The sequence below is a fragment of the Ammodytes marinus genome, assembly GCF_949987685.1.
Source record: "Ammodytes marinus genome assembly, chromosome: 20".
Lineage (NCBI taxonomy): Eukaryota > Metazoa > Chordata > Actinopteri > Uranoscopiformes > Ammodytidae > Ammodytes > Ammodytes marinus.
Genome location: NC_137224.1, coordinates 6,649,407 through 6,677,303, shown reverse-complemented (window position 1 = coordinate 6,677,303; position 27,897 = coordinate 6,649,407). Strand labels below are relative to the sequence as shown.

The following is a 27,897-nucleotide window of genomic DNA, read 5'->3' as shown; positions in this document are numbered from 1 at the left end:
TTATTCATATGAAATAGTAGAAATATTTGTATATGGTGGATATAGACAACAGGTTGCACCCTCCCCCTATACACACGAACGCAAATTCAAACGCATGAACAAAATCATTATTTAGGCAAATGGTAATAACTGCTCAGGAACTTTTTCTGTTGCAGCCATAGATAGTATAATAAAGGTTGCAGCCTAATACCAACTGTCTGAGAAGTTTGTAAGTCCATAGGCTATCATATTATGATTTTCAATAACATATTCCTATTAATACCTGGTTACTTAAAAATTTATAGATTTTCTAAATATTGATCACAATTTGCTCTCCATCTATCTAGAATGTTACAAAGTTAATGATTTTTGTGGAGTGAAGGTGTTTGTGTATGTGCGCGCGCGTGTGTGTATGTGTGGTGTGCCTGTGTGTTTGCGCGTGCGCCCTACACAACGTCACCAGCCAGTGGTTTTTCGGGTTGATCCGACTTCTTTTGGCTGCCGTGAGTTCACTGTATTGTAAAGGGAACAGTGAATCCTAGGAGGAGGGGGGTTGATTTGCCAAAAAAAATATCTCCCGATTGGCCACACATCCGGAGCCTCGACGATCATTATTTAACGCACCTTTTTTTTACATTTTAAGAAACTAGAGAGTTTTATTGTTTTTATTAATTTATTCTATTCCTCTTAGTTTATGGTTTACGTTAACACTCCGGGAGGGCAGAAATGGCGGCCAACATGTACCGGGTCGGAGGTATGTATGTCAATGTGGATCTTTTTTATCAAGCACTTACCCCTTGCAGTTTTGCATCTCCTGGGGGATTACTTTGGGTTATTTCACTTGGTTTTTGCATCATATAGTGAGGCCCGGCTGTGCTACACTAACACAGATGTATTAAGTTGGAGCAGGAAGGTGAGAATTTCTAAATATTTGGGATTCAAAATGGGTCAGGCCTCGCGTCTATCGTGGCCACAGCAGTTAGCCGCCAGCTTGCTAAACAGCTAGCTTACAATGTAAACATTTTTCAATTGTCGTCACCTTTTGTTTCGCTTTGGTTTTCCGGATAATTTGAGCAGGGATTCAGTGAACTGACATACTGTGTGACTTCTGGACTAGACATGTGTTTAAAATGTTGTTAAAATGTTACCAAGGGCTGTCTGAGGCTGCCTTTGTATTTGCCTCTTCTGGCATGCAGCCATTAGTACGAGTCCTTATTTAGCTAACGTTAGCACCAGCAATGGCTACACTCATTAGCATTATTGCAGATGTGGCGCTCGTCTCACAGCGTTTTGAGCAAAGCGCCTAACACTGTGGGCAATATTAGACGCCGGGGAAGTCCATCTAACATCCACCACGAGCGCAATTAATGAGTAAATTGGCTTCACTGGCCAGCTAGCTCGTTAGCAGTCTACAGGAATTCAACATCAATTTATGGTCTTGCTTCATGGCGTCGATTCACGCTTTGGTTTAAAACCTCTGTATTCACTCGTCCTCGCTCCTCGAGCTTCAAATCTGCATTTATTCCGACTAATAAACTGAAATGAAATAGTCGCTTGTCGAGCCATGTAAACATTAGGTATTCATTGTGTTATCTGGTGTTATTGTTTTTATATGTACAGTGTATCACTTTAGTTTCAGTTTATGGCAGTTTGTTGTCCATATGGTCACCTCAACTGGCTCTCCTGCTGCCCTCAGGTGCTCTTTGTAAACTCCCAACTCCTATCGCTTTTATTGCAATAGCAAGTTGTTTTTATTCATGTTTATCATTTAAAAAAAGCTATAGTCATTTTTGCTGTAATGTTGCAAGTCCTACTTTGTGCAACTTAAATAGAAGAATATACAAGTTATGGCCATAGACTGTAGCCTATTTAAAAGCTGGCTTGTGTTTACTATTTGTCAGCATAGGCTTCAACAATGGATAGACATATTTTGAATTGGAAAAACGGACAGTAATATTCACATGTACTCACTCAACTCCCTGTCATAATTTGACAAATGTACCTCTGTGTGTCTGAAACATAGCAATTACAATATTTCAGACACCATATGAAGGCACTCAAAGCATTTGCCATGGCTGAGGTTTTCCCAAAGTTACTCTATATTATGCCCAGGCAGTGTCTCCTCAGGCCAGGTGAAATCATGTTTATGTTAATATCGTTATGTCTTAAAACACATTAAATTAATTAATTAAATTAAATCAATCTTTTAGGAGTTTTAAAATGTAATGCAATATGGAACAATTACTGATAGTCGTGGCTTTCCTCACCAATATATATGCTCTTAGTGTTGGCTCCACTGTAGCCTCAAACCATTAGTTGCTCAATGGTGTTTGTAACAAACAACTGACTCAGCCAGTTTTCTGTTTCTCAACTTCCTTTTTGGTGTGGTCAGTAATGGGACGATGGATGCAATTTACATGTGTTGTTGATATAAGTACACTACACTCTATGGCCATTTTATTAGATACATTCAATTAAATGCAACTCGGTACAACATATATGCCAAAAATGTAACATTTAGGAAGTTTATAAGTGTATAGTTTTTGTTGACAATGTCAAAGAAGGATTAACTCAACTATACTGTATTAATGGGACCATAGCTGGTGGTATCATTGAACTGGACTGAATTATATTGTATTCCGTGTCTCATTATTTTTCCCTTCTGTGTGTAAACGTACTGTGGAAAACATTAATAAAGCGCCTCTCAATATAATGCAATCCATTCAACACCATCACACATAGTTAAATGAATGCCTCCCACACCTTGTGACTGTGCCTTTTTGTATTGGACTACATTGGATTTTACAGGAGAACATAATAAAGTGACCACTGATTGTATTAATGTCACTTCGTCCCAATGACTAACGCAGCATTACAGTGATCAGTGTGTGTTTTTTTTTCACTTTCAGATTATGTATTTTTTGAGAACTCCTCCAGTAACCCTTACCTGATCCGCCGGATAGAAGAACTTAACAAGGTACCACTGCGTTGTTTGTGGCTTAGTGTGTGTGTGTGTGTGTGTGTGTGTGTGTGTGTGTGTTTGTTTGTTGTTCAGCCTTTTTATGCCTGAGGGGGAATAGCAAGGATTCCTCTCTTTGTTTGGAGTTTCAGGTATATTTAGACTAATCAATCCTGCTTCAAAAACATGGTCTGATGTTTGTTTTCTTGTTTTTCGGCCAATATTTGATTTATTATAAAGTTTCCTGTCTTAAACCTCCTACGAAGAACTTTTAAATGTTCATGAAACAGTCTCATTTTTCCTCTGATGAGCTGTAACAGCAAACGAGACCATTAGTGAAAAAGAAAGTTACTGTGGTTTTCACTGCTGCTTTTGACCAAAGTGACCGCTAGAATCAAACAAAAACTGAAAGTTCCTCGTAGCTACTTCAACACTTAGCATGTATGTAAGGAACAAAGCAAAACTCAATAACCATTTTGTTTAAATACTATGCATCTTCATAGGGCGTTTGAGAAAGTATTTTTCTGTGCTGTGTTTCCTCAGGAAAAACAGATGAATGCAAGTCATTATCAAATGGTGTGGGTGGTTAAAATGTCACATCAGGTCAAGGCCAGCCTGAAAAAAAAACATTCTGAGGCTTATACATTATACAATAAAGACATGAGACGTTGTAATTATAAGCGATTAAGAGGGTGGATAAAGATAACAGGAACTCCCTGCAGTATGATGCAATGTAAAACAGTCGTCCTGCAACAGATACTTGCCTGTATCTCCAAGCTGTGGGATAAGGGTTCATTCAGTTTGATGGAGATTTCTGTGGCTGTTTTCCGGTGAAGTTGCATTCTATTGCATTGCAATTTATTATGAGGTGTTCCTGTTATTTTGGTCATACCCTTCAGGTGAACACAGGCATTAAATACATCTGCTGTTACCACAAAACTCTTTACAAAAAGCAGCAGAAGTTAGAAAAAGTTTGTTCTCGAACCTGGAACTCTCATAGTCCACTCACTCTCCATCCGTCACAGCATTAAACACTAGCTCAGTCTTAAAGCCTCTCGGCCTAATTATTACACAGCGAGACAATCGACCAATCGATCATCAGATCTGAAGTGCTGCTGCCGCCATTGACAGGCTGTCATGGTAGCAAAAGAGCTTGACAATCCCACAAAGGAGCAAGGTCTCGTGGGAAATTATGGGTTTCATGCGTGGAGTTGTCACCATTTCTTTCACTCAACCTGTACCGCGCTCTCTCTCTCTCTGTGTTTCAGACGGCCAGCGGGAATGTGGAGGCCAAGGTGGTGTGTTTCTACAGAAGGAGAGACATCTCCCACAGCCTCATCCAGCTCGCAGACAAACATGCAAGTGAGTAGAGGAGAATTAGACCCCGTTTCCACTTGGCATTAACATCTGACTTTTGTAATCGGATCACATGAATAAAGCTTTAACTACAGGTGAAAACACTCTCAAGACGCATTGAGATCGGATCACAAAAACCACATTCGGAGGTGGTTTACGTCCGTTGTGACCGTTGTGTCCGCATTCATTTGGTAGTGGAAACACCAATGTGGTTTTTGTTCACATTAGGGACCTCCTACTCAACTGCTGCCCCCTGCCTGAGCAGAAATACGTTTATAGAAGCCTCATGAACGTTAGTTGCATCCGCCAGTATTGCAAATGACAAGCTTTCTGTCCTCTGTTTTCATTTCACTGCGTAAATCTGAAAACACGGAAATCGCTGCTATTGACTGGAGAGCTGCAAGGCAACGACTTCCTGTTCTTATCTGCTTAAGAATAAAAGTCAACTCGCATTTGGCTAGTAACAGGCTTTTAATGTGAAGGTTCACTGGAAATATTCTGTTCGCATATATGCAGTATCTTAACTGCATACAGAAAGCCGTGTAGGCTACTGGTGGTGGTGACAAGAGTGTAGCAGACGTTAGAAAAGCCGCCCGGCAAACACACATCTTTCACCAACCAAAGAGGCGTAATAACTTACTCGCCGAAGAGTTTTTACTTTTATATACTATCTATGATATTTCCTGCATTTGGTGAGTGTTAATGTAGAGCCCTCTAAGCAGTGTTGTGCATCGCTCCTCCTTGTCTAAATGAGACAGTAGCCTATCTCGTCAACCTAGACTGGTAATTATCTTCGCATGTAGGCCTAATGCATTTTAATAGCAAATGCGATTAAAACTGTGGCACTGTACAGCCCTGTATGTTTACTTGTTTGAACCCCACCGGTTAAAAACAGCAATGCAAACGGAAATTATGTACATGTTGATTTAAATACAGCGCGGGTAAATGGAATCGGATCACAAGTAGACAAAGAAGTCACATTTGAAAATACAAGTGGGAACACACGGACTGAGAGCTGGCCACTTGTAACCAGATTCAAAAAGTCAGATGTTAATCCCAGGTGGAAACAGGGTCTTAGTCACACATTCAGAATCACATGTTTCTGTATTGGTGTCATTGAAAGTTACAGTAACTCAAGCAGTTCAGTATCGCAAGAGACAATACAGTTGCTTTAGAGCTGGTAATTATTTGGCAAAATTTGGAAAATTTTTGTAATTAGAATATATTTGGATTTTTCGACTGACAAAACAAAAAATATTAAAAAATAAATTCAATCTAGGTGTCTTTCTTTTCTTTTTTCAAGATATTTTTTGGGCATTTTTTTAAGCTTTATTGATAGTGCAGAGAGACAGGTGAAATGGGGCAGAGAGGGAAGTGACATGCAGAGAACGACCGCGGGCGGGAATCGAACCCGGGTCTGCTGCTGGCCCGGCCCAGGGTGGGACGCCCTACCAACTGAGCTAAGGGCGCCCCGTTTTCTTTCTTTTTTTAAAATAATTTTACACAAACCTCCTTACAACAATATGAAAAAAATAAGCAAATCCCCATATTGGAGAAGTGTGCATCTCGGGTATTGGCATCTTCTCTTGATAAAAAACTAAAAGAGTTTGAGTATTAATGTAAAAATTTAGTAAAATTATTAAGTTATGGTCGTCGGTTTTGTTCGTATTGTTAGCTGAAGTGGAATAAGGTGGTGGCCGAGAGGGCCTTTCCCGATTCCATCAACATCTAAAACTAGAAGGGGACGTCATGCAAAGGGAGACGCGGAGAGGAATGGTAGTTCTGGTCTCAACCAGTTTACTTTATTTTTCAGTCACAAGTCACAAGTGAGGAGACACAGCTCCTAATACCAACACAGATGTTTAACCTACATCACAAGCATAAGCTCTTGTTCAGATCTTACTATACCTAACCTATTCTCAACTTGGGAAAAAGGGAAGCCGAAAGCCACAACCATGTTCATTTCCTCGGGCCTCCTCCGATGGTAGAGAGCAGTCAACCTGCCTCGGGAGCGCAACCTTAGTGGCAAAGCACTCTGCCTTATAACAGATCATCCTGTGTCTGTGTGTGTGTGGGTGCACGCCTGTGTGTGAGTGTGCATGTGAGTGCGTGTGTGTGTGTGTGTGTGTGCGTGTGCGTGTGTGTGTGTGTGTGTGTGTGTATGAGTCTCTCCATATCTGACCATATTAGCAACTGGCTGCTTCTAATAGATTTCTCAGTCATTAATACGTAACGTGTGTCTGCTTGCTGCTGTGTTTGCAACACCTGCTGTTGTTGCAACCTGTAAGGTCATTATGACCTGTGACTTTCTGCTTGACTCAAGACAAGATTTCTGTAACTCCTTTCAAATGTGGCATATTATGTTGAAATAATCCTACACAGCCCTCAGTGAGAAGAAATTGTCATTATTGGCTTTCTGCTGCACATCAGTTGGGCGGATATTTCCAGCTACGTTTCCACTTTGCACGCCTTTGCGCATTAGATCATTAACTGTTAATATGATGGATTTTTTTTTAGACCACATATCCAGAGTGCAACGCAGTTAGTTAGTCACATAATAGGAGCGCTATTGCAACGTGAAAATATGTAACTCTTTGAATTTATAAAACACATTTATTTCTCAATTACCTATAAATGGGAGCGAGATCATTGGAGTGAGAGGGAAATCACAACAACACCTGTTCTGTGTGGGAAGCCGTCTACCAGTGATGTTTCATTTGCTCCTTTCATCAGGAAAGAACAAAACAAATTAGTAATCGCTGTCTGAAAATTAACCTACCCCCCACCCCCCTTTCTATTCAATTCAATTCAATTCAATTCAAATCCCTTTATGTGTCTGCCAAAACAATGGACACGCTGTAATAAAGAAAATTATTCGTGAATCTTGATTTACAGAAATAAAGCAGAGGTTTGTGGGAGCCGAAACTGAAATGTCAGTACTTGTTACAAAAACTACTCATCTAAAAGTTGAGACGAAGTTATGTCAATGTGTTTCTCCAAATGTTTACTTCTAAATTAGGTTTAATTTCAGCTCTTTTATTGGAGTTATTCTGGAACCCGGTTTGCACATTTTTCAGTCCATTTTGTCTGTTGCGCTGATAAAACATTGAAGCCCAAGATCAAACACAAGCCGTGGGCTGAACCGTTTATCCAAATCTCAAAAATAGAAATGTTCCAACTGACCCTCCATAGCTATATCAAGCCGTGCAGTTTTCCTACAATAATCCAAGATATTAATGCATCTTCCACTGAGATTGCTGCTGCTTCTCCCAACACAACAGGCGGTATATAAATATAAATATAGATACGTTCGTGGCACTAAAAGCAATGAAAACGTAAGATTCAGAGAAGTAGTAACAAGAGTGTGTGTGTGATTCCTCTGTTACCATGCCTACCCCGGAAAATACTGACTACATATTGTACATTTACTCTTCCACTAACAAAAAATCCATATCGTGCTGTGAAGACTGACGGATAAGCAACCCGTTGCTTTCCTGGGTGGACTTCCTGTAGTTGCCTTTCAGTGGTTTTCCAGTGGAAAGCTTTTAGTGTTAAACATCAGCAGCCAAATACAACCCTTCAGATTCCATTAGCTGTGTCTCTTAACACGCAACAATCCAGTGTTAATAAAACACAGCCTAGGCTCTGTGAACTGGCAGAATGCTAGCTACAAAGGCCCCCTTTTGTTTACATACCCTTTTGTTTACATATCATTTTACAGAGCCTAGGCCAGGGCTATTCAATAAGCGAAGGAATATTTAAACGTGTATAAAAACGAATATAAAAGTTATTATTTTTTTTTTTTAGTGGTGCACAATTAATGTACTAACACGTGCGATGTGTACTTTTGCGTGGTCATAACTGCGCGAAAGGCCTCGATCTGCAGTAAATAAATGTGCACATGTGTCTCCAAGCGTTTCTCTATCAGCTTCCTCTGTGTATGCAGCTTTGCGGGCGCGATTGTACCGCAGTGTAAGTGTATGGTCCATTATTTGTATTTAGTGTGTCTGCATAATATTGCACCAGTAGAACTTTGCATGTTTGCACAAAATTTGTAAGGCAAGGCAAGGCAAGGCAAGGCAATTTTATTTATAGAGCACATTTCAGGCACAGGGCCACTCAAGGTGCTTCACAGGGTTAAAATCAAATAAAGAATACAAATACAAAAAAAAAAAAAATGAACAAATTTAAAACATGGATAAAAATACAACATTTAAATAAAAGAATTAAAACATTTTACCAAAAAAAAAAAAAAAAAAATACAGCCAAAATGTTCGCCGCGGCGCCTCCCATGGCCCTAGACAGTGACCCCTTGACAAACATATTTTGGGGGGGAACACTGTAAGGTGTTGCACTTAGAGTAGCCTACATTTATTTCTATGTTTTTTGATAAGCTGTTGCACTCTTAGTAAACCTAGGCCTACCTGTATTTTGATAAGCTGTTGCACTTAGAGTACATTTATTACTATGTATTTTGATAAGCTGTTGAAGAGTTAACCTATTGTGTTTTCCTGAACTGATAAGACTGTTAAACACTTAAACAACAGGCAGCCTATGTTAATCAAATAGGGATTTTTTTTTGATAAGCTGGTGAACTCTATTTTATAAAATAAAGACAATATATGCACTCTTATGTCGTTGTAATGTTTTACAGTATATGTAGCTATTAATGTGATGCTCATCAATTTTAGGCATTTTTTTCTGGCCCCTAATTTTGGGTCATTCCACCAACCGGCCCCCATTCAAAACTAATTGAATAGCCCTGGCCTAGGCTGTTTGTTAACACTGGATCTTTTTTCAGCAAACGCCCAGTGAGGCAGGTAGTGTGAATCCAGAGGGGAAAAAAAAGTATTTTGACAAGGTTTAGTGCAGTGGTTCTCAATTATTTTCTGTCATGCCCCCCCTAGGGGACAGACATTTTTTCGCGCCCCCCCCCCCCAAATTGAAATACTGTTAAGAACCTGCTAATATTTATTTATTTATCTTTACAAAACCACTGTATGAGTTTCTGGCACGAGCATTCTGCATTATGCATTCTACCTTATTATCAAATTAGATGTTAGATTATAAAATTAGCTGAGATAACTTCTGCAGCAACTTTAAAAAAAATTGAAGTTCAGTTTATTAGCTCAATTTGTAACATTTAAACAAGACTACTCAGTCTGTGTGAATCTCAGGACAGAGAAACAAGAGCAAATGATTAACTGAGGTTTGCATTTCATTCAAAACATTTTTAAACTGTAAACATAGTTAAGGTGGTGTTTTTTATTATTATAGGCCAATATGCCTTCTGTGATGCGATAACCTATAATTCATTAATGTTATTATTAGTCTACTTGCTTGATTTCTTTTTAAATAGCTTACAGAGACACTTGGAGACACGTGGACATTTATTTACTGCAAATCGCAGCCTTTCGCGCGGTTATGACCATACACAAGCACACATCGCGCTCGTCAGTTGGAAATCAAGGCCACCGGCGCCCCCCCCAGGCGCGCCCCACCATTTGAGAAGCACTGGTTTAGTGTTTTCCTGAATTGCTTACTCCACCTGGATGGACGGCCACATTGGAAAGTGAGGTGAAAATTGGGCTGTCAGAGAGAGACAGGGGGGTTGCTCACATGAAAAAGTGACGGAAATAGTTGTCAAGTACGGAATAATAGAGCTAAGGAGAGAAGTTGTTGTCCTCCTATCTCACCTCCGCACAGCTGGCCAATGACAGCGTGGAGTGGGTGTGAGTGTCAGACTGTCGGCTTTGGAAAGTTCCAGAAAAAGGTGTGGGGGTGGCTGTTTACGAGTGTATTCGACCAGATGATTAACGGTCACATACTGGCAGCTCAAAGTGTGATGTATACGGAGACATTGGAAATGGGCTCCTGTAGGATTGTTCTAATTTTAAAAGAACCAATACTAGCTAGTGAAAACAACTATAATAGGTGTGTCGGTTGCCAATAGCAATAGATGATTCATTTTTTTTATCAAAGCTTGTATCTGCTGCGTTTGTGGCATTATGTGCAGACTCAGCTGCAGCAAACCAGTTAATCCAATTATAGATGAACAACACTCTGTATTTAAAATTACTTTTAGTCTTGAGCATAATAGCTTGGTTTTCTTTAATGGATGGCAGCAATAGTGTGTGTGTTTGCAAAGCCCCCGAGAGCAATTTTACCAGCCAATCACATCTGTAGACAACACAGTTCTGAAAAATCATTAAGAGCAGTATGACATCTTATAATTTAAATTGATCAATTTGGCTTAAAAACCACTGTCACGTTTCATCTGTCATTTTTCTGCGACATGTTTTTCTAACCCTTGACACCATTGTCTATATTTTAATGTGTTTTCTGATGTAATTGCCTTCTGCAGAGGAGTTGGAAGAGGAGAAGGAGAGCCCGATAGAGACAGACATAAACGACAAACAGAAACACCAGCTTCGCCACAGAGAGCTCTTCCTCTCCCGACAGTATGAGAGTCTACCGGCAACACACATCAGGTACTGTACGAAAACACACACACAGAAGCACAAACTGACACACACACACACACACACACACACACACACTGGACGCAGCATCTCAATACAGCAGGCAGTGCCCATGGATAGTCGCTCACCCAGCCATGAAGCCGTGGATTAATTGAGCACTGCCCAATTCCTGTGTCTGTGTTTTTAACATGGTGTGTTTGTTTCCTCCCTCTCTGCCTCTTAGGGGGAAATGCAGTGTGGCGTTATTGAACGAGACCGAAGCGGTTCTTTCATACCTTGACAAAGAGGTGAGTCACAGAAACGTAATTTATTTTACCAGTTCTCGCTGGCTGCAGGTGAAGTCATTTATCAACCCTTTCTATTAAAGCTCCCATATTATACACTTTTCTGTTCTATTATACACCATATTATATGGTCTTAGTGGTCCCTAATACGTTTTTCTTTCATTGTTGGCTGAAAAAAACTTTCAGATCATTTATTGTAGTATGCCTCTATTCAGCTAATCTCACGATGGCCTATTTTTAAAACCGACCTGCAGCTCCCCTCGTAAATATACAATCTATGAGCTCCCCCCGCCCCTCGCCCTCTGTCAGTTTGTAAACAATGATGACGTCTTTGCCGTGCCTGTGGCTACTGCAAAGCTAGCTCGGGAGCTAGCTGCTAAAAATATCACTAAAATCAGTGAAAAAATGAATTTTTAAAGTTTGACGACTACACTACTACCTTCCAATGCTTTGTCTTGCTAAAAACGAGGCATTGTCAGACTGCTGTGGGGAATCTAAATGGGTTATAATGAGCAAACGATCGATGCTTGTCCCAAAGCTAATAGCTATACACCAGTCAGGCAAAAATGCCAATAAAAACATTTCTTTCAGTTTTACCGTTTGAAAAAAAGCACAAGTAGCTTCCTATCCGTTGTGTTATTAAAAACGAGGCTGCTGTGGTTAAGATAAATTATTGGATTATGCAACATTCATCATGCTTTGCCGTAGGCTACTACAGGCATCTTGTCGCTTAGCAACAAGCAAACAACAAGGGAGTGAAGGAATATTTTTCCAGAGGATCTCGGGGCCGTGGACCAATAAGAAATAGGGGGTTGGACTGCACAGTGGAAGCTTCTGGCTTTCCAGTTTTTGACGTCAGAAACGGGGAGAATTCTGACTGGAGTATATTGGGGGGGAGGGGTGGGGGTTTCAGAAAGGGGGAGAGTAAGAAAAGGAGAGATTGTTATTTTTTTTTATATTTTGGCAGTCTCTAGGCACACCGTGGACCCATGGATATGTTAGAACACATTTAAAAAGTGCATTTAGCATAATATGTGACCTTTAAAGTGTAGAAGAGTTAATTTGTTTCAGTTGCAGGTGTTATCTTCATTTTCTTCTTAAACTAAAACAAGTACAAAAGCCATGACTGCGAAACTCAAAGTATGCAGTGAAAGCATTTCTCCCTTTCTTTGTAGAAGAGAAACTGAAAACCTTGTCTTCACAAAAAAACTGTCAAATTGAATTTTATAACCCCAATCATTGAGTTTGACATAACAGTCAGTGTGATAACTTACCGGTGTGTGTGTATGTGTGGTATTTCTCCTCCAGGATACATTCTTCTACTCGCTGGTGTACGACCCCACACAGAAGACCCTTCTGGCCGACAAAGGGGAGATCAGAGTGGGGCCGCGCTTTCAGGCAGACGTACCTGAAATGCTACAAGAGGGTCAGTCAGAACTGTACATGGATTAACTCAACACATGAAGTATTTAACTACGCCTCAGTTTAGATTATATACAGCTGGGAAAGGTAGTTCTTTTAGATGAGGTTGAATATCCAGGATTTGTTCCAATATTGAAAATAATTGCAGCCTCTTTTTTTTTCATTGTTGACGAACAGTAATAATCACCCCCTAAAATCAAAAATTTCTGCATCCACTGTGCTCATTAGATTTGGGTAGTTTTGCAACTTGGAACACATCTCTTTGAAGCTGCAAAGCTGAAAGTCTATGAATAATTTACGTGTTGGGAATATTTAAAAGAATATTACCAAATAGGAAAAACATGAGGCTTCTACTGTACTTTGAAATCAATATTTGTGTGTGTGTGTGTGTGTGTGTGTGTGTGTGTGTGTGTGTGTGTGTGTGTGTGTGTGTGTGTGTGTGTGTGTGTGTGTGTGTGTGTGTGTGTGTGTGTGTGTGTGTGTGTGTGTGTGTGTGTGTGTGTGTGTGTGTGTGTGTGTGTGTGTGTGTGTGTGTGTGTGTGTGTGTGTGTGTGTGTGTGTGTGTGTGTGTGTGTGTGTGCGCGTTCGTTCGTTCAGCAGGTGAGGCAGACGACAGGGACCAGTCAAAGCTAGAAGAGAAGCTGTGGGATCCAGAGTGTCCACTCAGCAGCAAGCAGATAGACCAATTCCTAGTGGTGGCCCGGTAAGACCTCTACACTGACAAACCTCTTTGTGAAATTGATTACGTTATGAACTAAATTCCCTCAGTCTACAGCTGCAGCTACTTTATATCACTAACAGACAGATGGAACCATTCGTATTAACATAATGGAGCCGTCATTTTTGTCATTATATCTCTATGTAAAAGTAATGAATGCGCATTGTCATTAAATCTCCATGATATGGCTTCTGATTCTTTAAAGAATTATATGTTGATAAATTATGGTTTATTGTGGGTATAAAACATGTATGAAAATTGCATTAAAAATGTATTACACCATGAGTTGTGTATAATTCACGGCAAATACATTAGTTTAACCATTTAATAGGTTTGATTCATGGTCGGCCCATCTGTTTTTGCTCCCTATTAGTGGAAGCATATTCTCAGAGCAATGTGTCTGTCTGGTCATTGATTTCTGCAAATAAACAATTCTTGACAAAAAAATAAGCCCTTCTGACAAAGATGTATCATAATGAAGTGATGAAAACGTGTTTTTAACATATTCTGTGTTTGTTGTTTTGTTTGTTTTTTCAGGGCGGTCGGGACCTTTGCTCGCGCATTGGACTGCAGCAGTTCAGTTAGACAGCCGAGCTTACACATGAGTGCTGCTGCAGCCTCACGAGATATCACACTGGTGGGTTGGAGACACACACACACACACACACACACACACACACACACACACACACACACACAGGCACTTTCACCTTCCACTACTAACTGTAATGTGACTTCAGTGTTTTAACCCCCTTCCTGTGTGTCCATTTGGTTTCAGTTTCATGCGATGGACACATTGCATCGTCATAACTACGACCTGTCCAGTGCGCTGAGTATACTGGTGCCAGCGGGCGGCCCGGTGCTCTGCCGGGACGAGATGGAGGAGTGGAGCGCGTCGGAAGCCGCCATGTTTGAAGAGGCGCTAGAGAAATACGGAAAAGACTTCAATGACATCCGACAAGACTTTGTAAGTGTGTTAAAACACCCAAAAGGTGTTCATAATAAACCTTCTCAAACTACTCCTCCAGCTAAATTCAGTTCACCACTGTTTATATGCGCCTGTATGTCAGGTGAAAAACGGTTTATGTGGTATGATGATGATAATAATAATAATGATGTGGCTTTTCAAATACCATGTTAACATAACGATGGGTACTGGAAGATTGAATATGCTGGAGGAAGTGTCAATGGACCTGTCACAATGGGGAATCAGTAGTAATCTTAATAAATTGAAGCTGACCACGGACACCTTTACAGCCAGCAGGGAGTTTTTTAGATTCTATTGAACTTTCCATCATCCACCTTTATTGCACAATAAAAGGCAGGATATAAGTGTACTCAGTGGCACCAGGTGCTCATGAATACTTATTAAACGTGTGAATCACTCTGTGTGTCCTTGTGAGAATGTGTGTGTGCGTTTTTCTCTGTGGATTCAGATCCGAGCTAAAAACCAGTAGATTTCAGCTTCTTTTGGTCGTGATGCGTCTTGCTCATGAATATACATGAAGGCTTTCGCACCCAGATGGCAAGAACATGAGATATTAATATCCTTGATTTGCTCTATGTCCTTATCTCTCTCCACCTCCTCCTCCTTTCACATGTCTTCATTCTTTCCTCTTTGGGTAGCTGCCATGGAAGTCCCTGACTAGCATCATAGAGTACTACTACATGTGGAAGACAACAGACCGATATGTGCAACAGGTGAGACTAATTCAGTTTTTTCCAACCATACAATAAAGATCTAAAAAAAAAAAAAAAATGTTTTTAATTACTTTCTGCTGTGATGGGGCCTTGAGTTTGACACATGTGCCTTGGACGTTTTGATCTGGCCCGCGAATCAATTCGGCCGATTTGAATCAATTCAGAAAAATATATATATATATATTTTTTTTTTATTTATTTATTTTTTCACCATATTGCTTCCTGATTATTTGAATCTTGCACGCCTGCACGAGCTACAAAACAGCTTCACGACAGCTGGCGTCGTAATAATACTACCGCTTTTGTTCAAAGGTGTCGCCAACGTGCCGACTTACTCGTAGTAGCTTTAATGGGGAAAATCTAATTAATCTAAAGGGAAAGCAATTCTATGGGTCCTTGACATCCTTAAAAGTTTGCGAATATTAGAGATAGGAAAAATTAGGCCTTGACATCTTTTGAAAATTGATATAACTATATCACTAGAATTTATACATTTAGCGGTATAATGGCATTTGCAGTTATTACATTATATTATTAATGAATATCTGAATTATGTTTGTGAGCTTCCGTGTGCTGCTACTTCTCATCATAAAAGGTCTCCGTGTTGTAACAGTAAATAACCTTATGCTGTGTCAGATCCTTGAATCTGGGGGGAATTGGGAAACCTGGAAAGTCATTGAATTTGATGTTTAAGAAGGTGTTGGTAGAACCCTGGTGTAGGAAAGTCAGTAGCGATGGATGATATGTTAGTGGTGAAACCGGTCTCGGAGAAGAATGTCGACCTGTAAACTGGTCTGACAAAAAACGGGTTAATGTTCCATGTCATTTATTTTGTATAGATTGTCTTTGAAAGGAGGAGTGCAGACTGCAAAACACAGCCTTTGAAATATATAAACACAATTATTGATTAACGTTGAAATCCTGCAGCAGCCCCCCGTTTTGATGCTGCAGTCAGTTAATTGTGAACGATGTGACAGTGTCAAAGAGAATATTTTTCAGGGCGAGCGGTTTCTTTCTTGTGTTATTAAATAATGAATCAATCCACTGTGTTTCTCCCTCTGAGCAGAAAAGACTGAAGGCAGCTGAGGCGGAGAGCAAACTGAAGCAGGTTTATATCCCCACATAGTAAGTCACGTGTATATGTTTTATTCTTAATATCCCTTCAGCTGATCTATGTTGTATGCATAATTAATATCTTGTGAAGTTCTCCGGCGGTTAGTCTGCTTCTTAAATCTCTTTCTTTTCTTCTCTCTTTGACAGCAACAAGCCCAACCCAAACCAGATCTCAATGACCAACGGCAAGATGGCGACAGTGAATGGAGCGGGCCCCGGGGCCTTCCACGCAACAGGCGGGGGCAGAGCCTGCGAGAGCTGCTACAGTGAGTTCTGTTTGGTGTTTGTGTGAGAGTGTGAGTGAGTGACAGTGTGTTAGTGTGACACTGCAATAACAAGGGCAGTGAACGTGGGTCCGTTTTGAAATGAAAGGGGGAAAATGCAGTGTTAGGGCCAAAGGATTCTTCTTAACATTAACCATTAAAGTTTATTCCTCATTACAGCTGTTACTAATCCAGTGATAAATATCTCCCTTAGCTTTCAACTCTGCTTAAAAGTTCCTTAAAGCAAGGTTTGAGTCTGTGATGCTTTTATGGCGTAGATATATTGTCATACAATATTGAGAATGCCCATCACTATTTGACAAGGAGATGTCTTTCAATTTCTTGTTTTTTTCGACTTTAATCGCAAAAGCTTAAAATATTGAATTATATAATAACAATATAAAAGAAAAGATAAAACGGAAAATCTTCACATTTGAGAAACTGGAAACAAAAATATTGGTAGTTTTTGATGATAAATGACATAACTACTATATACTATAAATCCTTGCCTAAATGTTGTTTCTCCCGATGTTTAATTCACTAAAGGTGTGGCACATTGATGAAGCGATTTGATGTTTGACACATTGGAAGAGCGATCGAAATGCCTTGAAGTGTCCTTGAACCGGTTTTCTAACCTTCATTCATGCGTTTGGTCCACTCACAGCCATGCAGTCGGCCCAGTGGTACTCGTGGGGTCCTCCCAACATGCAGTGCCGCCTGTGCGTCTCCTGCTGGATGTACTGGAAGAAGTACGGAGGCCTGAAGATGCCCAGCAGAGCAGAGGTCCCGGAGGAAAGGACGTCCCCCATTCCACCAACCAATGTAAGCACCGGCAACAAGGTACAGACGCTGAACACTTGGCATGTAGTAATGGCTTGACATTAGACAGTAACATTTGCTTTATCACAAAATATTGTATGAGAGATGCTATCAGTGCGTCACAACTGCAGCTCTGTAAACAGTATACGGACAATTTGAGGGATGTTTGGAGCTGTCATTTTCGAATATTAAAGGCCTACTTCACCGGTTTGAATATGAAGGTGTATTGAATTCTGAGATCCTATGTAGTATAAATGTGCAAAAAAAAATTAAATTGGTTCATCCTAGCCTGAGAAAAGGCAGAAAGAGTGTTTTTTTAACCCTATATTAATCTTACTGTGACATCACAGTAAGATAAATATAGGGTTAAAAAAAAAAACCTTACTTTGTAAATATTACTGTGATTTCTCCTACTGTGACATCACAGTAATATTTACAAAGTAATTTGTTTTTAACCCTATATTTATCTTACTGTGATGTCACAGTAAGATTAATATAGGGTTAAAAAAAACACTCTTTCTGCCTTTTCTCAGGCTAGGATGAACTGATTTTTTTTTTTTTTGCACATTTATACTACATAGGATCTCAGAATTCAATACACCTTCATATTCCCACCGGTGAAGTAGGCCTTTAAGGGAGCTCGAAACTTTAAAGACTGTATCTCACATATGAGCGGTAAATTAATTCAAATGCCTTCCACTTATACGTTATCCTTTTCTCAAAGGAGAAATCTGCATGTAGCTTGCAGTAAAATTCCAACTTTGTTCTGTGTTTTATTGTGACTGGGATTAAAAGACCTCACAGCTTTTTTAATGTGGATGTAAATAATATTTATAGGAATGTATACAGATAGTTGTTGTATATACTGTATTTGTTTCCCATTACAGGTCCCAGTTTAGTGAACATGTTCTCTTAGTTAGCGATTGATTTCCACAGGACCCAAACTCCTTTCACATGACAAGCTTTTGAATTAATAATGTACACGATGGCTATGTTTATTTTCAGTGCCCCGGGAAAACATTAGTGAGCCTGCATGCATAACACAGGAACCCTGGAACTGGCTGACATAAATTATTAAAGTTATTAATTACACATTTGCTTTTCCTTCCATAAAAAAGGTTTGTTGTAGCCAACATCTGTTCCTCCTTTCCACACAGTGTGCACTCGACTGCCAGTAATTCCATGGAGGTTACTTTTTATTAGTTTCTTTTAGAAGTGTAAATAAAATAAAAATAAGGTGCTGATTCAACGCATGGTCGTTTTGGAGACTGTAGTTACCCTCATTGATTCAAACTTGGTGGACAAAACATAGATAGTAAAATTTAAACTCCTTGTTATTTTGCATAGCAACGTGACATTTTTTTTAACATTTAAGAACTATAGCTCAAAACTAGTCTCCAATATTGGAGAACTTTCGAAATAAAATACATCCTAAGTGGAGTCCAATGGAATAGAACATTGCTTGGAAGTGGATTGGGACATCGGGCAGATATGTTTTATTTTTGACAACTTGGTTCCAAATCTTAAGTATTTATAACAGTGAATACTGAATATGCATGATAAGTATTATTTATTGAGAGTTCAAACTTCAAAAACTTAGGGAGTATGTGGTTGTGGTTTGTTGCTTTAGCCTGATTGGTCCATTGAAGTATGTGACCTCATGACGGCCTTTTTTAAAAGCAGTTGTCTTAAATGTCGATTCAGTAGAACTGTCTTCAGTGGTCTTTTCTCTGTCCCTCTTTCCCCCACAGGAGCCTCGCTCACGGAGTCACGGCCCTCGTCAATCCAATCACATGGTGCCGATGCGAAACAGCGGCAGCCCCAAGTCCAACATGAAGACCAAGCAGGCCTTCCTGCTGCAGGCCACCCGCCTCACCAAGCTGGCCCGGCACATGTGCCGTGACATCATCAGGCTGCGCCGTGCCGCGCGCCGGCCCTTTATCCCCATTAACTGCGGGGCCATAAAGGCAGAGTGTAAGAGCTCTTTAAATTCCTCCTAACTTCTGCCACACACACACACACACACACACTGACACACCTGCAGACAAAACACACACTCGCACACACACTCGCTACCCTTCCTCACCCTGACCGCCCCACCATCAACCCCCATCTCTGCCCCTTTCTGCCCCCTCCCTTCCTTCCCGTCTGTCTCTCTTTCTGTTTTTATTATTATTGTTATTATTATTATTTTGTTTTTTTTGTATTCTCCCACCCCCTGTTTCCAATAAAGACTGCCTGTCCTCATAACTATGAGTTTTGATCATCTTTTCATTCGTGATTTTACTTCTTTTTTTTTTGTCTCATATCTGTTTTGTTTTTTTAGTCACTGGGAACTGGAAGCCATTGAGAATTACACACACAATTTCATTTGATAAACAGAGCTTTACAACATGAGCATGCCTGCACACACTTTGTTAAACACACACATCATTACTGATTTTGCTCCCGTCATTAGTAGACTGTAAAAAGATCAAATAGGTCAGAATATTCTAGTGTGAGCCACATATTTGCTGAAGCTTGCTGTAGAGAAAATGTATTTTACTAAGAGAAGCTATATTTTGCACAGCGCCCCTGGCACAGGCGTGCCAACTCTGCTGTCATGGCTGAACGAGTTGTTTCAGTCACAAATGTTTTACTGTAATTGCTGACGCTCAGTTTCAATGTCTTTGCCATCACCATTTTATTTTATTTTTTAACTTTTTTTCCCCTTTGTTTGCGCACAGTATTTGTCCTCCTCGTTGTTAATTATGTGTGTTTTTGTGAGTTTCTAAGACAAAATTAATTGTATTGAATTTCAGTTGATAATGAGCTTTAGACGGATTTGTACCGAGGAAACTTTAGATAAGGGAGTTTAAAGCTGAAGTAAGGACGTATGTGTCTGGCACAAAGAATAACTAGCTGCTTTGACTTTCTTGCTGCTGGCTCTGGCTGCATCACCCATTGTAGATCAGGCTCACCCATAAGGCGTCATCAACTGGACCATGTCCTCTTGGATGGTCCCTCACCATGCCCTCCACTCAGCTGTCCTCCTGTTTAAACCATGCAATATTCATACAAATCCATCATGTCGCCTTCTTTGCTCTTGAAAATCCTGCGGACAGGGGATTTGCCATTCAGCGTCATTTCTCACCTCCACTTTTCCCCCTCGTCTTTCATTTTCTAACAACTGTTGCAATATTCTCCTCTCATCTTCTACCTCTGTCTCTTTTTTTTTGCTCTTTTCCTTTCATCACTGTGTGAATGTGAGAGTAGACCTCCAATAAAGTCACACCTGAAAGCATCTCTTCCGAGTCCTTGTGCTTCATGTGTCCCGTGTTATCTGTCCATCAACTCCACCACACTCAGAGGAAAGCCTTCCATTCTCCAAGCATGGATTCCACCTTCAATGCCTGCTGTCATACAACCTTCATATTGTAATGTGTGTGTTTATGATATTTCTCCTTTTTGTTGTTGTTGCTGTTTGCACCAGCATGTGAGCATGTCCTTGCATCTCTGTATGTGCATGTGGGAAGAGACTGTGGACATGCCATCCCTCAGAGTAAGTCACCACATTAACACCTCCCAGTGATTCTCTCACTTGCATTAAATTGTACGGAGGCTCCAAACGAAAATGGAATCATATTTAATTTCCTCTGTTTTCCTGTGATAATGAGATAATTAACTAGAGATAACAAAGCTGGTTGACACTCATTAAAGCATTAGGTGCGGTTAGTTCGAGATCATGAGTTTATGAACATAAGAAGAAACAAGCTCTTGTTGTGATTGGGTGATTAACTTGTGAGCTTGAAATAACTGTATAATATAATGAGATGAAATGAGCTTTATTTAGCTTGTGTCACCTATTTAATTATCTCTTACTCAGTAGATAACCTAATTAACTCGTTGACACGGAAAAACACATAATAAAATGTATTATTTCATGTCCGTTTAGGGCTTCCGTAGTCTTTAATTTTCAACATGAAGAGGTCATTTTCATTTACATAAATACATCCAACAGTTAGGGATGGTTTCATAACTATTTCTACCAACCTACAGATCTTGTTTTTAGTTGCATGATTCTGCAGAAATGTTAAGCAGCATTAAGTATTTTCAGACAGTATCTCTGTAGATGCAGGGCCGTCTGACTGAGTGACACAGTACTGGTTTGTAAAATGTGTGTGTGTGTGTGTTTGGTTTAGACATGTTAAGGGTGTCGGAGGGGCAGGGGACCCGCCTACCCAAAACCAGAGCCGCCCAAAGGAGCACTCTGACCAGTGTGGTGCAGTTTCTAGGTAAAATCGACACACAAAAACAATCAGTGTTTCAATATTAAACTTTGAAATCGACCAGACTCGAGCTGGTCTGTAGAGGCCAGTGTGATGCAGCTCCAGTGTGGTGTCTCTTCCAGAGTCCCGTCCGGCCACCCAAGCCCCTCGCTCCCACCGCACCCAGGGCCTGCAGACGCCTCCCCCTCGACGCCTCCTCTCCTCTCTCCCGCACGGGCCCCACGGCATGCTGGGAAAACGCAGCTACCATCACCACAGCAGGGCTGAGTCGGACAGGCGCTCAGGTACACCCACAGAAACATATTTCTTTACAATAAAACGGAGCGGAACTTATTACACAAAGTTATTGTGACTTGACTTACCCATACGACTGTTATAGCTTAAAGCTATAGTGCGTAACTTTTCCATATAAATGAATGTCGGTTACATTCAAGCCATCGGTAAAGGAGTTGACACAAAGTTGATTAAGCCTATCAGCTCCACAAAAATCTGTATTTCTCAGTATGGCAGCTTTACAAATTGGTTGACACTGAAATGTTTCAGTTGTTGATTCTACTGCTAAGAAAAAACCTGGACATACAGCAAAAAGAATAAAATCCATGCGCGAACACTTACGGCTTACCTTATGTAGATGCACCGACAGTGTTGTTGCAATTACTCAGAATTCCTCATGGGGCGACAGACGTTACACTCTATAGCTTTAACCTAATCCTGCCTAAGAGCAGAAAAGCATTACCTGTATCACATCTGTTGAACCCCTCAACTCTCCCCAAATAGATTGGAAAATGCATCCCATCTTGCTTCTGATGTGAATAAACCATGGAGTCCAAACAGTGTTTATAACAAATTATCTTGTGGCGCTTTTGCTTGAAAAAATCAAATTGGGGAAATAACACCCAGAGTTGTTAACCTTTTCTGCCATCTCTTATCTAAACTAGCTCCTTGGAGAGAATGACAACTAAATCTATTGAAAACGAATCAGCAGATGGGGGTCATTTGGATAATTTGGATGATTCAACTTCAGTCTGACACTTTGTTTTTTATTGGTAACTTAACACTATTCCTACTGAAATTGAAACACAGTCATTTCTTGCACACCACCACAAACTAGGAAAAACTAGTCAATACAACTCACAGATTCTCTTATGCATACTTTGCACCGTTCCTATGTTTTTTTTTTTTTTTTGCAGAGAACCCAGGCACAACAGGTGGCCCCCTCCTGGTAGGCGTCTTATACTCTTTCATAAGGTCTCCTCTACAGCTCACGCCAATGTTTTTTTTGTTGTAATAAAATTATATTTAATGATCATTCTGCAGCACAACGGCCGCAGCAGCAGCAGCGGAAACACCAGAGGCGGAGTGATGATTCGCAAGAGACGCCCCAACTGGATCGATGCCCCGGATGACAGCTTCTTCCTCGTCACCCGGGAGACCAGGTAAGCAAAGGTGACCCTTTTATGAACTCTGATTGGATGACTGTGTGTGTGTGTGTGTGTGTGTGTGTGTGTGTGTGCGTGTGCGTGTGCGTGTGCGTGTGTGTGTGTGTGTGTGTGCGTGTGCGTGTGTGTGTGCGAGAGAGAGGGGAAAGCCAAGGCTGAGAACCGAGCAACAGCAGATAAGATAAAACAGCTATGACAGAAGATATTTTTGTCCTGTGGTGACCTCAGACAGCTGTGTGGTGCAGAAAACACACAGAGATACGACAATACATAATGTACCTTTGTTGTTAATTCATTTAAATCTGTTGACTTTTGATGTGCATTTGATATCGTTATCAAAACGCTAAAACTGCCAATGGGCCTTAGACTTGTTTAATGCTGCATTTTATGGGGAGAGATTCGATGTATTCAAAACTTAAATTGAATAGAATGGAATTGTGGGCAGAAATGTAAGATCTGATGGTTAACCAAAGGAAATGAAACAGAGTGGATGAGCTCTTTACAAAATGTGATACTTCTGCATCTGCATCTTTATGTATTCCGCTTCTCTCTGTCTTATTAAGGCTGGTATTGATTAGTATATAAATATATGTAGATATTTTGTGCCTTGTTAATATATAACTTATAACGACAACGACTTCAAAGAGAAAACAATGCCATTTAAAAAACGATTGATCTTAATGTCTCAAGAACCCTAAACACTTGATCTGTTTCTCCCCAACGACATCAGTAGACATTTGGTTAAATACACCATTAAATATGCGGTTGAATAAATATGCATTCATCTTTTTCACAAATAAAATCTGTCACACATACACACACACACACACACACACACACACACACACACACACACACACACACACACACACACACACACACACACACGCACACACACACACACACACGCGCACACACACACACACTCACTCATGTGCACATAATGAGCTAATGTTTGCATGTCCGTATGTGAGAGAGAAAGATGTTCTTCCATTAAGCCCTGTGTCTAAATTAACCATGGCACCCGGCCCTCACAGCCACCCTCTCCGACCGTCGGGGCTAAAATTAGAGCAGCTAACTGGTGCAGATGGGCCAGCGAGGAGCCAGGCACCTCTGGGTCTCCAGTGGCAATATCATTACCACATTAACTATCGCTGCACCCGTATGGATCACTCATTTACCAAGATCAACATGGCTGTGTGTTCTGAATGCTGGTGCCTACCTTTGTTTTATTATACTGTCATTAGCTTTCTTTGTAGAGCAAACTAATGGTCTTCTGAACATGGGACATTAAGAGATCTGCTATGGAATGCTCCTGCTAATGAGAAATGATGACAAGTTTTATTTTTTACCGTTCCCTCGTTTTTCAAATTTACACTTATCTCCACATAGCTTTCAAAGGGTGTTATAGAGTGTAATTAAACCTCTTCAGAAGTAAAAAAATATACAGTATACCAACAACACGGACATACTCTTGTAGGGGGAAATTAATTAATGTACCAAATTTCATGGCAATCCATCCAATGGTTACATTGTAGTATTGGCAAATGAACCAATGTAGAACTTTTATATTGAATTTGCCCTACATTACCTTTAACTGTTTTGGTTAGGCTATGTTCTGCTTCACCCATTTTGATCCCAATGTTTCAATTGTTTATGTCTCTTTGTCAGCTTGTTGCGTATATTGCATATTGTGTATGTATTGTAATTTTTTTAACTCAACGTCATTGCAAATGAGGGTTGCCCTTCAATGGATCTTTCGAGGATAAATAAACGAAAAATGAAAATTAAATTGTACTTTTACTTAAAAGTGCTCTGAGGAACTTTCAGTTTGTGTACATTTTTGCAACCCCTTTGGACAAAATCGGTAGTGGATCAGAGGAAAAATTAGACTGTTTCAGAAGTATTTAAATTGTTCCTTGTAGTAGCACCTTTAAGTGAAATATCTGAATATAATTCTTCCGTCACTGCCCCCTTTATACAATACAGAGAAGTCCAACTTACAACAGCAATATAACAGGACAAAGCATCAGAAACATTAGGTGACAGAATGGGAGGCAGCAAAACTGAAATGTAACGGAGACAGCTTGATATGTTTCAGAGTGGATTTACATGTTGTTTGCTCTCCTCCTCGCCCCCGCCAGCTGAACAGATAAAAGGCAGGGCTTTGGATAACGTTCCATCAGAACTAAATCAGTTCCGTTTGCCTAGTGATTTCTGCCAGTTATATTCTGATCTACCTCTCTGAGTGACAATACGTACTCTCCTGCTGTGCAATAATCGTTCTCGGTAGTTCATAACTGTTCCGGAAAGTGTGTGTGTTTGTGTACTGTATGTGTGTGGATCACGACGGTTGCATGCAATTTCAGAGACATTTACTGTTCCTGGATTGCGGAGAGTGCTCTGGTGCTTATTTTATCAGCAGCAGGGATCTGAATGGGTTTTTTTCCTTTTCACAAAAGAAGAATAACAACCTGCATGGAGAGATCAGTGAAAGAGGGAAGAACCAGAGAGAGCATGTCATACAGGGGCGTCGGTATTTTGCATTCAATCTCAGAGCGTTTTTCTTGAGCGCCTAAAGGAAAACCTCACATTCAAATGAATGCCATTAGTGCTTTGTCCGCTGACTACGAGTGTCTCCTATGGTTTAGTGCAGTTGGTCGCTGTGGGGCTGTAAAGAGAGAGACTTCCTGTCATAATACAAAGGCCCCACTGCCGTCTGCAAACCACTACTGGTGTCTTCTCTGATCCTGAAAGTCCTGCCGAGCTGTACCTTAATAATAATAAAATAATAATTGATAGGTTTTATATAGCGCTTTATTGCCTAGGCACTCAAAGACGCTTTACATTTCCTGGTTCAATTCGTTCACACTCAGTCATACCGGTGGTGGTAAACTACGAGAGTAGCCACAGCTGCCCTGGGGCAGACCTTCCTCCTACCTCGTAATAGAGATGTGTATTAGTAATTCTGGCCCTCTATAAATGTTGCACAGTGCTTTAGTGAATCCTCCTGAAATAATAAGAAAAATGGTTTGTTCCTAATTCTTTTTAGGGGTTTGGCAACCCGGATCCCCTGACACTTACTGTAACTTTCCTTCTCGCATTAGATGTTGCTATTTTATTTATATAGATATATTTGATTTTGATTTTATACTGTACATTGCTGTGTGTAGGACACATTGCTGAAAACAAAGCCAAAGGTCGAGTAATGACAAAAAAAATTCAATCAAGTTACTGATCACCTAAGTCCAGACCGAGGCACGTTTTGTTGTCAAACTGCTGGTAAAGCAATAAGCAGTTTGATGAAATCCCACTGCCCAAAGCCATTTTCATCATTGTTTCTAAGTGTTGAACCCTTTTTATTTTACCGTCGGCTGTTGCTGACACATTGCAGTGTGTGTGCAGAAAGTGAGGAGCCCAAAGGTGGCTACAGTTACGAGGAGTAGCTGGAAGAACTTCAAGCACCAATCCTGTGTTCAGCTACATATAAATATTGTATTCAAACAAGTATTATCCGCGAGCTTAGCTGCTGTAACTTTGGGGAAACATAAAGATGATGAAGTTAAATCAGGTGGTGGCCGAGAGGGCCTTTTCTATTCCACCATCATCTAAAACTAGAAGGAGACGTCATGCAAAGGGAGACGCGGAGAGGATGGAGTTCTGGTCTCAACAGGTTTACTTTATTCTTAGTCACAAGTGAGGAGACACAGCTCCTAATACCAAACAGATGTTTAACCTGTACATTACAAAAGATAGGCCACCTCTCAGATCTTTAACCATAAGTCTAGCCTAACCGAACTTGGAAAAGGGAAGCCGGGCCACAACCATGTCCATTTTCACCTCGGGCCTCCTGATGGTAGAGAGCAGTCAACCTGCCTCGGGAACGCAACCTTAGTGGCAAGGCACTCTGCCTTATAACAGCCAGTTGTGTGTGTGTGTGTGTCTGTTTGCGTGTGTGAGTGTGCATGTGTGTGTGAGAGTGTGCATGTGAGTGCATGTGTGTGTATGCGTGTATGAGTCTCTCCAAAAGCCTATCTGACCATATTAGCAACTTGCTGCTTCTAATAGATTATAGTCTGTTAATGCGTAACTCATGTCTGCTTGCTGCTGTGTTTGCAACACCTGCTGTTGCTGCAACCTGTAAGGTCATTATGACCTGTGACTTTCTGCTTGACTCAAGAGTTCTGTAACTCCTTTCAAATGTGGCATATTATGTTGAAATAATCCTACAATGAAATCATGAATTTCAGGCTACTGTGGGATTTCAGAGCTGAACTGTTGAAATATAGGCACTCTAGTCTAAAGTGCCCAAGAAAAAGCATAATTTTACTGTATAATTCAATTCTGTCTACAGAGGGAGATTGTGTGAAATTAACTCCACAGATAATAGTGCATAGCCTGCAAGAGTTGATTTGTAATTAAAGGTTTTTGACATACTTCTAGAATTAATTTCATACATTTACCAGATTGCTTTGCTACCTTGGAAACAACAGTGAAAATTAGTAATGGTCAAGTAGTAGACAAAATAAGCTCTCTACTAGGCCCAATATTATGTTTGCAAGGTCAGAAATGAACTATATATTTCATTTGTTTATGTGTATTCTTTAACCTTTACTTTAACCAGAAAGTCTCCAGAGACAAGCGATCTGTATATCTGACTAATGAAAATGTTTAAAGACTCTTTGTCCATGTTGTTCCGAAAAAATATATATATTAAAAGTTCATTTTTTACATTCAAAACATTAAATTGGGCAAGAAACTGGTGGGCGCATTTTTTTTACTTGAGAGTTACTACTTTTGACCACTTTTTCTAAGGTCATGATGAACTCTCAATCGAGTTTTCTTTTTCACACAGATATTAGCTCTGCAGCTGTGTATTTTTCTCCTGCACTTATGTCCCCTCTCTGTCTCCACCGCTGCAGGAGGGCTAGGCGGATGCTGTCCCGCTCCCAGCTGAGACACGCATGTCGGCAGCCGTGCGAGCAGATCACCCTGCGCAGGGTCACCCAGGCCCCACCGCAGGGGCTGGTCCTCGCCCCTCCACACCCTCACCCCAGCCTGAGGATGCGGGGCCCCATCGTCATCCATGACTGA

General features: G+C 40.5%; 1 protein-coding gene across 3 annotated transcripts; it reads left to right on the top strand.

Annotated features, from left to right (window-relative positions):
- Positions 1-506: 506 nt before the first annotated feature.
- mta3 (metastasis associated 1 family, member 3) lies at positions 507-27,897 on the top strand (the record flags this gene model as incomplete). Of its 3 annotated transcripts, XM_080049511.1 has the most annotated exons (19): positions 507-733; positions 2,889-2,956; positions 4,207-4,300; positions 10,659-10,785; positions 11,000-11,063; positions 12,369-12,486; positions 13,083-13,185; positions 13,738-13,837; positions 13,979-14,167; positions 14,827-14,901; positions 15,968-16,026; positions 16,162-16,280; positions 16,942-17,099; positions 18,848-19,070; positions 21,278-21,370; positions 21,487-21,648; positions 22,555-22,586; positions 22,682-22,800; positions 27,726-27,897. In XM_080049511.1, exons 1-19 carry the CDS (start codon positions 706-708, stop codon positions 27,895-27,897), a joined length of 2,103 nt encoding a protein of 700 aa, XP_079905637.1. In that variant the 5' UTR covers positions 507-705. The 3 variants fall into 3 exon arrangements, with proteins under 3 accessions (XP_079905637.1, XP_079905636.1, XP_079905638.1); XM_080049510.1 differs by lacking the exon at positions 22,555-22,586 and having other exon boundaries at positions 22,626-22,800; XM_080049512.1 differs by lacking the exons at positions 21,278-21,370; positions 21,487-21,648; positions 22,555-22,586; positions 22,682-22,800; positions 27,726-27,897 and having other exon boundaries at positions 16,942-17,117; positions 18,848-20,246.